The sequence below is a fragment of the Mobula hypostoma genome, chromosome 7 (assembly GCF_963921235.1).
Source record: "Mobula hypostoma chromosome 7, sMobHyp1.1, whole genome shotgun sequence".
Classification (NCBI taxonomy): Eukaryota; Metazoa; Chordata; class Chondrichthyes; order Myliobatiformes; family Myliobatidae; genus Mobula; species Mobula hypostoma.
This window is the reverse complement of record NC_086103.1, coordinates 74626049-74639643: the sequence shown is the minus strand read 5'-3', so window position 1 is coordinate 74639643 and position 13595 is coordinate 74626049. Positions and strand designations below refer to the sequence as shown.

Genomic DNA, 13595 nt, shown 5'->3' with positions numbered 1-13595 from the left:
CTCACCACTGTTTTTACCCCTTCTCCAGGACTGAACATTTTACCCAAGGGTTGTCCACAGAAGCTTGAGTTGCTTGGCCACTCAGACTCTCCCCATAGCTTAAGCTCCCAGCCCTGGCAACGTTCTTGTGAATTTTTTTTGTACTTTCTCTAGCTTAACCACAGCCTTCCTATAGTACAACAACCTGAACTGCACTGACTCACCAATGCCTTGCACAGCTACAACGTGACTTCCCAACTCTTGTACTCAATGCCACAACTAAGTATGCTATACACCTTTTTCACCACTTTCACGTACCTACAGCACGTTGTCAGTTTTGTGAAACTATCTACGAATACCCCTAGGTCTCTGTTTTATAACGTGCTCTGGGACCCTGCCATTTATTGCTTAAGTCCTACTTCGGTTTGACTTGGTGGAGCTGCCTGTTTGAGTGCTTGGCGGGGGGGGGGGCTGATGCTTTTTTCGCTGGTGGGGGAGGGAGGTCGTTGCTTTGCTGCTGCTTATGCGTGGGAAGGGGGAGCTGGGGGGGGTGCTTTGGGTTCTAATATCTAACTGTCATTCATTCTTTTGGGCATTCCTCTGTCTTCGTGGATGGTTGCGAAGATAAAGAATTTCAGGATGTATATTGTATACATTTCTCTGACATTAAATGTACCTTTGAAACTTTTGAAACTTACTGAAATGGACAAATGGATTTCCTGCTTCATTTGGCAAGGAAAGAAACCTAGAATTCGATATAACACCTTACAGTTAGGGAAGGAAGGAGGAGGTATGGTTCTTCCTTGCCTGAGAAATTATTTTTATGCCTCACAGATAACCCCTCTATAATAGGGAATATAAGACTAGATGGAAGGAAATAGAATTTGGATTAGTTGACAGTTTTCCTCTACAGGCCTCAATAGCTGACAAAGGATTGATGGCCCAATTGGAAAAATTTAAAAACAGTTGGATAAATCTTACATTAAAGGTATGGCAGAAGGTGATTAATTCGTGTGGAATTAATAACATGTTTAAACTCTTCAGATGGTATGCATATGATACCGAATTCCTTCCCAACAGAGGAGATAAAAGATTTGAATTATGGATAAAGGAAGGTCTTACAACCTACCTCTCATTTATAGATAAAAGAGTATTACAAAGTTTCCAAATCCTGCAGGACAAACATGGCCTAGAACACAATGACTTTTTTAGGTACCTTCAAGTACGAAACTATGTTAACCAGAGTTGTAGATATACAGACCTATCAACAGTAGAATTAGAATTTTTCAAGATCCTGAATTCGGCTTGCAGTTCAATACCTAGTAAATCAGTTTCTCGATTATATAATGCACTCTCCCATGCTAAAAATGTAAACACATTGTATATTAAAGAGAAGTGGGAGAAAGAAGCGGGGTTGGTACTTTCAAAGGAGGCTTGGGGGAAAATATGCAGCTTTCAGTGGTCCTCGACTAATTCTTTGACGTGGAGAGAACATTGTTGGAAAAATATTATAAGATACTTCAAGACCCCATATCAGGAAAAATATAGAGATACAAACGTGTCGTGTTGGAGAAGGTGCGGCTCCAAGGAGGAAAATCATTTCCATATTTTCTGGGATTGCCCTAAATTAAGTATATATTGGGAAAGTATTCATAGAACATTAGTTAAGGTACTTAGGTCCCAGATACCTTTGAACTTTGAGACGCTCTATTTGGGGCATGTATTGTTTCTTGAACAGAAGGAAGATATAAAGTTGCTGCAGGCCCTCTTAGCGGCAAGTAAGAAATCAATCACTAGAAAGTGGCTAAATCCAATACCACCTACATTAGAAGATTGGCACGAAATTATCTTGGAAATATTTAAAATGGAAAAGTTGACTTACTCCCTGAGAATTCAAAAAGAAAAATTTTATCAAATCTGGAATAAATGGATTGAATATATAACCCCAATGCGAGCAGACTTTAGATGACTCTCCTAGTGATTTATACTGCTCTTCTCATCAAGACAGTAATATTGCTAACGTAAGCACCCCTAGTCTAACTGTTTACTGTTTTTGTTTTCTTTTGGAAAACAGAGAATTAATACAAGTAAAGGAAAAGATTTGGGAAAGGGATAAAAAAATGATAAAATTAAGTAAATAAGTACATAGGGATTGGATAATTATGTCTGGGAGCAGGAGCAAGCATGAACAAGTTAGGATATAAACACTTACAATGGTTGTTACATAGGCTTACATACAACATTTTCGACCAGAAGAAATGGTCCAGAAGAGATTTATGGAAACTATTGTTACTATGTTTCTTAACAACTAATACCATTACTTAGCCTAATAGATTAGAATTACCACTGTACATAATTATCTATTTAAGTGTCTAATTTCCTTTTATATCATCTCAATGTGTACTTAAGAATGTATAAATAATTATAGTTTTATACATATAAAAAAATGGAAAAGGTTATAAGTGTGGAAAAAGTACATGATACTTATGAATTCCTTATCCAAATAAAAATAAAATTAAAAAAAAACTTACTGAAATGGATCACTTCACACTTGTATAAATTAAATTCCATCTGGGTTTCCTATTTTCACTTGATTCAGACATTGTGATAACTTTAGTCAATCCTGTTCAATGTTAATGATATAACCAATTTTGGCATAGTACTGTACTTAAAGATGGGTTTTCTGTATTCAGTGCACTGGGAAGATCAGATTTTCCTTCACGCTCTGGTTTTGATTGAACCCCTTTTGTAATTTCAGAAAGTTTGGAAGAAAAGTTGGTGTATGTTGTATCCAGGGAGTTCACACAGCATTGCCAGGCTGGAACAATCTGATGTAAAAGAAAGCAGCACCTCCTTGGACAAATCTAGTTCTAAAAAGGTGGATAAGATTATTCGTCTGTCCAACTGTGTCAACATCAGTCAGATTCAAGGGGAAAACACTCCTAAAGACATGACTGCATTCTGCATTAGCACCATGGACAAAAACTGGACACTGGCAGCTCCAAAACATGAGCTGACGTCATGGGTCAATTCCCTCTGTGAGCTGGCTTTTGAGGTAGGTAAAGTACAGAAAGGCAAAAGTTAAATCTCTTATGATTAGATCTGCTGATGGTGCAATAAGTACAGTACTTTGCTGCCATTTTTTAAAAATGGAGAAATTCTATAACTCTTGAAATAAATCAAAATAAGAAAGACTTGATTCAAATTCCCCTCATAGAGTTCGGTCACCTCAGGGGCAACTAATCACTTTTATCACCAGGATTCTGGTTCCAACTCAGTCTGTATTGAGGGGATAGAAAGAGCCTTTTGTTGTGGTTGTAAGGATTCTGTGATTCAATGTAAAATGTGTTTAGGAAGTCTCAGTTAGATTGATAGTCATATGGCTATACTAGAGAAATTTTCCCCTTTAAGCATTAATTGGCTTGTTGGAAATTCAAGACTACAACTGCAATATTGTGCAAAAGTCCTAGGCATGTATATAGAGCTCGGTAGCCTAAGACATTTGCACTGTACTGTAATAATTTTATGAATTGCACTGCATTGCTGCAGCAAAAAAAACACATTTCATAACATATGTGATGAATGATAAACCTGATTCTGAAGGGAGCAGGAACCACCAGAGAGACTTTCTGTAATGATTAATAAACCAATTGTTTGGAATCAAATGACCTTGCCTGGTGTCTCAGGGCTGAATGGGTCTTTACCCCGCCACCCCCCAACCCTGGCACTCCTTCTCTGCCACCTGTTCCACACTCCTCCCACGCCGTTCCCAACATCTTTTGTTCCTGCCAGATTTACAGACTTGCTCTTTGCTCCACGTTGACAAGTACAGTACCCCAGCTAAGGGTGCCTAAGACTTTTGCACAGTACTGTATATGCATTGCATATGTGCTCTTCCAAAGATGGTGCAGAGTGTTCTTGTAGCAGCAAGAATAGAGTAGAGGGAGATTTTCTCTGCATCTTGACCATGCCGCATTGGAACCAAGAGCACTGGATGCTAATGAAATATGTGAGAAAAGGGATCTGTTTCTCCAATTTTATGAAAGAAAGCCTTCCAATTACAAAATGCCTTTCATGTACCATTCAGGGCACCAGCGCTTTACTTGTCAATTAAATCCATTTTTTAGTGAAGTCACAGTTGTAATAACAAACATAAAAGAAAATTTAGAAGATACCTAGGAACAACATTGCTCGTCCTGTAATGTTGCTAATGTCAATATATATATATCTGATTACCTATAAAATTTTACAAAAAAATGAAAAGAGGGAAAAGCCCTTTTCACAGAGAGTAGAGAATCTGTGGGATTCTCTGCCTGGGGAAGCAGTAGAGACTACCTCATTAAGTATATTTAAGGCACAGTTAGATAGATTTTTACATAGCAGAGGAGTTAAGGGTTATGGGAAAAGTCAATGACCATGTTCTTGTTTATGCTTGTGCAATAATCGATTCCATCATTGCATTGGTAACTTCACTGGATAGGCTTATTTATAAAACAGCACGAGTTATCTATAATGCATCAGGTTGCTGCTATGCACCACGATGAAAATATTCACAGCAGTCGACCTTGGCTGTGCAGTACACTGGGTTCACTCTAGGATTACCCTGTTTCAAAGTGGGCAGCAGTGCAGCAATATTGTATAGAAATAGAAACTTACACTCAATTTTTGTTCTGATCTATTTGTTTTGATGGCTATATGTTGCCAGAATGCCACCCTGAGGAAGACCAATAAAGATTTTGCCGCAGCTGATTCCACGTTATCCGATGATGCATTGTCAATGAAAGAAAATGAGCTTTACTCGACCATAGCACAAGGTCTGGTAATACACGTAATACTGTAATGTTAAGCAGAGCATATAACAAAGATGTCATTGTTGTTCATGCTACCATTGCCTAATCACAGAAAAATGTTAATATCTTTCCAAATTAGATTTGCAGGTGGATGGGAACTGAAGTGAAGAGGCAGAGGATGGGGAGGTTCGTGCACAAGTAAAGACAGCTTGTGAGGAAGGATAGGCAGATGATAGAGCAAAGGTACACTCAGCCAGATGGTTTGAGATGTATCTATTTTAATGCAAGGAGTATCATAATCAAGGCAGATGAACAGAGCATGGATCAGTATGTGGAACTGTGACATTGTGGCCATTAGAGAGACTTGGATGTTTCAGGAGCAGGAATGGCTGCTGAGTATGCCAGGCTTAAATGTTTCAAAAAGAAAAGAGAGGGAGGCAAAAGAGATAAAGCATGGCATTGCTAATTAGGGATACAGTCACGTTTGCAGAAAAGGAGGAAGTCATGGAGGGATGGTCTACTGAGTCAGTGGGGGTGGAAGTCAGAAACAGGAAAGGGGCAATAACTCTACTGCATGATTTTTATAGACCCCCCCCCCCATAGTAACAGGAATATCGAGGAGCAGATAGAGAGGCAGATTCTGGAACAGAGCAATAATAATAGGGGTGTTGTGATGGGAGATTTAAACTTTCCTAATGTAGCCCCCGGTAAGTCTCAGGGTCGCTCGGCTCGCTGTCGTCTAGGGGAAACAGCCCTCGGCCCCGCCAAACTGGGTAATTAAGTTTGTGTGGATGCTGTGTGATGTAACCCACCCCGCCAAATAACAGACAATACACCATATACGATTAAATTAATTACAATTTATAGATCTTACTGGAACTATGTAATTAATAGAGATAAAATATAAAAGGAAAATAAAAGGCGCCAAACTTATCAAAGTTCAACCTCTTCGTGCACGCAGTTGGAGCTCTAGTAACAGTCCTCTGTTCACTATTTGATCCCCTCTGACCATCTCGTCCCGCCACCTGGGACCACCCACGGTGGTCGACCAGACGCTCCACACGAGTGTGTCTTCGTCTCCTCTCCTCGCCGAAGAACCCGGACCTCGGACTTGTGCTCGGGGTCCGTCCCGTCAGCCAGCTCACAACACCGCGTCCACTCTCTCTCTCTCTTCCCATCGCGCTTCCTGCCCCAAAACCCGCGCATCACAATAGTTTACAGACACACAAAAAAGAATAACATCTATCCCAATTGGTTAACAAATGGATACAGTCCTCCTTATCAGTAATATAATCCAAACAAGCTGCTGGAAAGAGAACCACTGTCTCAGCAGTTAACATCACAGAGAAGCCATTTTAATTATAACATAACAAAGAAGCCATTTTAATTAGCCTACGCAGTAACATAAAAGAAGAAACCCCTTACACTATTATTGATTGGCATCTCTTTAGCACAAGGGGTTTAGATAGGGTGAAGTTTGTTAGGTGTGTTCAGGAAGGTTTCCTGATGTGGATAAGCCAACTAGAGGAGAGGCTGTACTTGATCTGGTATTGGGAAATGAACCTGGTCAGGTGTCAGATCTCGCAGTGGGTGAGCATTTTCGAGGTAGTGACTACAACTCTATCTCCTTCACCATAGCGCTGGAGAGATAGGAGCAGACGATTTGGGAAAACATTAAATTGGGATGGGGGAAATAGGCAGAAACTTTAGAGCAGATGTTCTCAGGGAAATACACAGCAGAAATGTGGCAAATGTTCAGGGAACATTTGCATGGTGTTCTGCATAGATACGTTCCATTGATGCAGGGAAAGAGATGGTAGAGTTAAAGAATCATGGTAACAAAGTATGCAGAAAATCTAGTTAAGAAGAAAAGAAAAGCTTATGAAAGGTTCAAGAAACTAGGTACTGTTAGAGCTCTAGAAAATTACAAGGTTGCTAGGAAGGAGCTTAAGAATGGAATTAGGAGAGCCAGAAGGGGCTATGAGAAGGCCTTGGTGGACAGGATTAAGGAAAACCCCAAGGCATTCTATAAGTATGTGAAGAGCAAGAGGATGAGCCGTGTGAGAATAGGACCAATCAGGTGTGATAGTGGAAATGTGTGCATGGAGTCGGAGGAGGTAGCAGAGGTACTTAATGAATACTTTGCTTCAGTATTCACCAGGGAAAAAGACCTTGGCAATTGTGGGGGTGACTTACAGCGGACTGAAATGCTTGAGTATATTGACATTAAGAAAGAGGATGTGCTGGAGCTTTTGAAAAGCATTAAGTTGGATAAGTCACCGGGACCAGATGAAATATACCCCATGCTACTGTGAGAAGCGAGGGAGGAGATTGCTGAGCCTCTTGCGATGATCTTTGCATCATCATTAGGGACGGGGGAAGTATTGGAGGATTGGAGGGTTGCAAATGTTGTTTCCTCGTTCAAGAAAGGGAGTAGGGATTACCCAGGAAGTTATAGAACAGTGAGTCTGACTTCAGTGATGGGCAAGGCTTAGAAAAGGTTCAGGGTGCAGAAAATTATGATGGGCTTAGGTAAAACAGCTAGGAGAGACACATTGCCCTTATCAGTGAGTTAAAAAGTGGAGAGTGTAGGTTTAAATTAATTGGTAGTTGGATTGAAGGAGAGAAACTTGGATACTCAGGGAGGGTGATTGTGATGCAAATTATTCCCTGAAAAAGTGGTAGAGGCTTTGAACTGCAGTGAACCCTTATGACTTGCAGGTAGCTCAACGTGTCAGAGCTCTCACCCTTAGATACCTAGTCAGTTCATAGTGTTTCTGATGCTGGGGAGTCATCACTCCTGTCAGGCTGTTTAGACTAGCATCCCTTATCCCTGCCCCCCTTCCCTCTACTGTCGATGTATTATCATCATTATATATTGGGAAAAGGTAGAAAAGTGAGGTCTGGAGGCGTAATAAGTCAATGTTGAATGGGAGAGCAGACCCAATGGGGTGAATGGCCTCATTCTGCTCCTCTAGCTTATGTCTTATACTGGAGTGCTGTGGCTATGTGGAAAAATGCATAATAAGAGTTAAAGCTCTGGCATGTTGCCTGCAAAATACATGCATAGATCGTCGGGTCATGTCCTGTAAATGGAAGCAATGTCTTGTGAAAATGCTATCACTCTGTTACCCAAAATCACAAACCTGTATAATCAATAACTGTACCTCAGAAGTATTATTCGCAATCATGTAATGGGTCAGATTAATTTCATTGATGTTAAAGCTTTATATCAAAACTTTGCAACAAAATCATTAGTAGTATATTCCGCAGCTATGCCTGATAACCAATTCACCGTGACCGTGAAGAAGACTGCTGTTTCTACCAGATGCAATCTTCAAGGAAAGTACACGTTGTTCGTTGAGGAGGACAGCCTGATCTTGAAAGATCCTGTGACTAAGGAAGTTATGTATAAGTGGCCTTACCAACTTCTGCGGAGATATGGAACAGATAAGGTGACGTTCTTTTGCATTTTTATCTTCATTTTACCATGTGTTATATTCTTGCCCTGTTCTGTTTATAAACAAATTGCAAGGGCTTTGCTGAAATAAAATGTGCGCAGATCAGTGCCATCAGGCAGTTCCAAATGAAGTCAATTTGATTACACAGTTTGAGATTAATTCTGCATCAGTGCAATGGTCAGTGCGGAGGACAGAGTAATAGATATGAATGGTGTAAAAAACATAGTGCTGCAAAGTGGTCACTTTGTAGTGGATAATATTGTCCATGGTTTTAACATCTGGACTATTTCAGAATGAGCTGGAGGTAACTCATCATAGTAATCTTATATCCAGGCCATTTTAACACCAGATGTGATTTATATCATCCTGGACTGTCTGCTGGAAGTGGCATGTTTGGTGTTGGAACACGAATTGGGGAGCCATGTTGGGAGTTTTAGGTTTTTGGATCATTGTGGATGTTAGATCTCTACCTGTTGGGTTTTACTTTCTGATCATCGTCCATTGATGGGTGAGGAGTAGTTATCTTATTGTCCTTCCAGAGAATAACGCACTTCCTTACCACGTGCACTTTTGTTTTGCCTGTATCTCCCAAATCAAGTCTTGATGTGGGTGCATCAGTGATGGGCTCTGTGTGAGTGAGGACAGATCTTAATCTCTGCACGGAAGTATACAGCACCAGGAGCAGACTCTTGTGGTCCTACTCATTCACACCAGCCAAGATGCTTATCTGCACTGATTCCATTTGCCTGCATTAGGCCTGAATCCCCCTACACCTTTCCTATCCGAGGACCTATTCAAACATTATTTCGACATTGTCATTATATCCACCTCCACCACCTGCTGCAGCAGTTTATTCCAGATATTCACCTCCTTCTATGTAAAAGAACTTACCCCTCAGCTCTCCTTTAAATTTCCCCTCTCATATATTCTCTGGTTCAAAATTCACCTGCTCGGGGAAAAAGATTTTGACTGTCTATCCTGCATATGCCCCTGTTAATTGTAGAAACTTTTATAAGGCTATCCCTGAGTCTCTCACATTCCAGTGAGAAAGCATCCTGTCCATCCAATCCTTTTCTGTAACATCAGCCTACATTCTATGCAACATCTTTATGAACCACTTCTGCATTCTGGTGCTAAAACATCCTTTCTGTAGGATGGTGAATGTACACAATAAGCAACACATAAAATGCTGGAGGAACTCAGCATCCATGGAAACTAAACAGCTGTGTCCCTTCTTCGGGACTGAGAAGGAAGGGGGAAGATGCCAGAATAGAAAGGCAAGGTGGGAGGGGAGGGAGGCTAGCTGGAAGGTGATAGGTGAAGCCAGGTGGGTGGGAAAAGTGAAAGGCTGGAGAAGAAGTATCTGATAGGAGAGGAGAGTGGACCAAACGAGAAAGGGAAGGAGGAGGGGACCTGGGGGAAGTGATAGATAGGTGAGAAGAGGTAAAAGGCCAGAGAAGGGAATAGAGGGAGATGGGGGGGGGGGGATATTTTTTTACCGCAAGGAGAAATTGATATTCATGTCATCAGGATGGCGGCCACCCAGACTGAATATAAGGTCTTGCTCCTCTACCCTGAGGGTGGCCTCATCTTGGCACAGGAGGAGGCCACAGAATGACATGTCGGAATGGGAATGGGAATCGGAATTTAAATGTTTGGCTACCGGGAAGTTCTACTTTTGGTGGATGGAGTAGAGGTGCCCGATGAATTGGTCTCCCAACTTACGACAGGTCTCACCATTGTAGAGGAGGTAAAGGCAGGTTTAGTGGTGGAATACATTTGGAGATGGCAGACACCGCAGAGGATGATGTTGGATGTTGAGGCTGGTGGGGTGGTAGGTAAGGACAAGGGGGACTCTATTACTGTTAAGATGGCGGAAAAATTGAGTGAGTGCAGAGGAGATGTGGGTGAGGGCAGCACCAATAGGCAAGGGAGGGAACCCCTGTTCTTTGAAGAAGGAGGACATCCTTGATGTCCAGGAATGGAAAACCATGTCCTGGGAACAGATGCAGTGGAGGCAAAGAGACTGAGAAAAGGGAATAGTATTTTTACAGCAAATAGGCTGGGAAGAGGTATAGTTGAGGTATAGGAGATAGCATGGGAAGAGATATAGTCAAGATTTAGGAGATAGGGTGGGAAGAGGCATTGTCCAGTGTGGTCTAACCATAGATTTGTACAACTGCATCATGACGTCTTAACCCTTATATTTGATACCATCATTGGAAAAGGTTTCAAGCCAAATAAGGCCAGTTTGGCCTCCTTTCTTGTGTTTCATTGTAAGCTGGTCACAATCTATTAGTGAATGCTTACTAGTGTTTCAGTGCACAGTAAGTACTCTGACATCAAATGGACAACCACTTCCATTTTTACAAGTTTGCATAATGTGCCATTTCGTATCATCCCAAGTTACCTTGTGCTGACCTCAGCTGGTGTGTGGAGGCAGTCTACCCAATGCTGCACAGTCTAAACTGTAAAGCAGATGCCTCTTCTCAACTGCATCAAAACCCTGCATTCCAAATGCTAGAGGTAACTTCCCACTCCCTATCTGAGGGTTCCCATCCATCTTGCTGTTTACCTTAATTGTGAGGGAGTGTAACATTCATAAGTGCACACTGGCAATCTCCCAATTTCTATGGAGGCTTTTGTATGCTTTATGGGACACCTTACTCCTCATTCTGCACTATGCTGTTTCCATTCGCCTACCACGGCCTTTTGTCTTGTGGAGCCTACATTCAAGTTGGAGGACCAACATCTTATATTCCATCTGGGTAGCCTCCAACATGATGGCATAAACACCGATTTCTCGAACTTCCAGTAATTGCTCCCCACTCCCCTTCACTATTCCCCATTCCTATTTTCCTCTCTCACCTCATCTCCTTTCCTACCTATCACCTCCCTCTGGTGCTCCTCCCCTCTCCCTTTCTCCCATGGCCTTCTGTCCTCTTCCATCAGATTTCCCCTTCTCCAATCCTTTATCTCTTTCACAAACAACTTCCCAGCTCTTTACTTCACCCTCACCCTCTCCCGGTTTCATCCCTCACCCACACCTTCTTACATTGACTTCTCATCTCTTTTTTCCAAATCTGATGAAGGGTCTCAGCCTGAATCGTCGACTGTTTACTGTCTTCTATAGATGATGCCTGGTCTGCTGCATTCCTCCAGCACTTTCTATGCATTACTTCTCTACAACAAGCTTTTTCTCTTCTGACATTCCTCTAGAACCTCTACAGATGATACTGAGACTCCTTAGGTATAGAGATTACTTGGTAGCTTTGTCTGTGACAATTTTTCTGAATAACTAGTGTGGCATGGCACCTTGTACATTCTAAATATTGTCATAGTGTAACTGAGGATTAAACCTTTCTGCTAATATCTTACTATGGCTTGCCCTAGTCCCCAGTTTTTGATGAAATGAAATCCCTAGACCCTTAACTTCTTTTAGAGCCAAGCTGGTGAACTACTTACAAGCCTGTATTGGATAAGCACAGGATATGGCATTTGATATAAGTAAGGCTTCAGTAACAGTGATCCGGAATCAGGATAACAAGCAACTTTGATTTGACATGGTTTTAAGTTCAAAGTTGCCTCCTTTTTTAGTTTGTTGAAAGTGGGGACAACACATGCATTTGGATTTGTTACGCACGATAGACCTAAAATGTGATGTATATTTCGATAACATAATATAAACCAGATAAACTAGTACCTCTTCCTAGAGATGCTGCCTGGCCTGCTGCATTCACCAGCAACTTTGATGTGTGTTGGTTATATAAACCAGATGTAGTTTTGTGAAGTTCTATAATGTGCCAAAGTCTGACACAGATCTTCTTTTATGCAGGAATCATTCATGTTTGAGGCAGGCAGAAGATGTGATTCAGGAGAAGGGGTTTTTTTATTCAACGCAAAGGAAGTTGGAAAAATTTACCACAAGGTTGATACAGTTGTTAAAACAATAGAATCAAACAAAGAACATCAGTCAATGAAATCCAACTCTGAGACTTCCACAGAATCTGTCAGAAAACAATTAAATACAGCAAGTTTCTCTCAAGATGTGTTCATCCAAACATCTCAAGGTGGAAGTGGGCATGCATTGAAAATTGATCAAGAGACTGAAAAAGGTTCCAAAACATCCAAGAGTAAATCAAATCAAGAATGGAAAGGCAGTAGCTCAGCCTGTGGAGTTGAGTTAAATGTGGAGATGGGTGGGAAAAGCAAAGGTATTTCTACAGAAGAAAGAGAACAAGTAGTTTATGCCACTGTTAATCATTCTAAAGGTAGATCAAAGAAAGAGAATATGGAAAACATAACAATTGATCCTATGGCATACAAAGAAGTTGAGAAAGATCATGATTCTGAAACAAGTCCAATCTATGAGAATATTTCTGAGAGAAGCTTCTCATTTTCCTTCAACATGGAATCACCTTTCCCCAAAGACATAGAAGGGCCAATTTACCAAGATTCAGGGGAGAATATCGATGATGAGAATGAAGTTTCTGGCGCAGATTACGTAAACGTTGCAACTGAATGGAGTCAGCAAGTTACAGGAAATGACTGGAAAAATGGTCTAGCCAGTCAGAAAATTGATGTGTGCACAACAGTTGATCAAAAGAAGACTAAGGAAAGAGGGGCTTCCCCAAACTATGAAATCTCAAAGCTCACCAAAGAAAAGTTTCCTCCTGGCTTCCATGAGATGCTATCTGGCCTATATGCTGTAGAATTGAGTAAAACGCGAGAAGGCAAGGTAGAGAGTGGTGGAAAATACGACAGCAACAGGGGAAGAAAAGGACAAAAGATTGTGAAGGGTGGACATGATACTCAAGAGTGAAGTAATCTCCAAAGTATCCTTGAAGTTACTTGGGCATTAAACATCTGTAATATTCAAAATATTTTCTAGTAAACTACAATTAAGGTTTATGACAGACCCAAAATAGAACTGGGCTTATTTCTTTATGTTTAGAACTGCATCATTGTTAACAACAGACTATTAATCTACGCCACTGTAAACGAACTGGGTTCATGTCAATCAAAGAAGATTTTCCTTTCACACAAATAATTTTGGCTTATCAGACAGAAGACACTCAGTGTAATTTTGTAAACTGGTACATATATCCTTCTGGTCATCAAAATTATCTGAAACACTTCTGCTATTTGCCCTTTGTTTCTCCATGGTACAATCTTGGAGATGTTCTTCAGTGTGTGCAGAAGATCTGTCCAGTCACCTGAATTCCACCGTCAGCAGAATAATGACCTCCTGAAAGATACATATGACTTGCTCTTGGACTTTGAGGTTGGACCCCACATGGTATAATCAGCTATACTTTCAATGGATCTCCCTTCAGCCTGTAACATGATCAGATGAGAGGGAACT

General features: G+C 41.1%; 1 protein-coding gene across 1 annotated transcript; it reads left to right on the top strand.

The window, feature by feature from the left end:
• Window positions 1-4777: 4777 nt before the first annotated feature.
• On the top strand, window positions 4778-13052 carry LOC134349909 (uncharacterized). The gene is made up of 3 exons (XM_063054869.1): window positions 4778-4793; window positions 8043-8224; window positions 12066-13052. The coding sequence occupies exons 2-3, from the start codon at window positions 8045-8047 to the stop codon at window positions 13050-13052; spliced, it is 1167 nt and encodes a 388-aa protein (XP_062910939.1). The 5' UTR covers window positions 4778-4793; window positions 8043-8044.
• The last annotated feature ends 543 nt before the right edge of the window (window positions 13053-13595 follow it).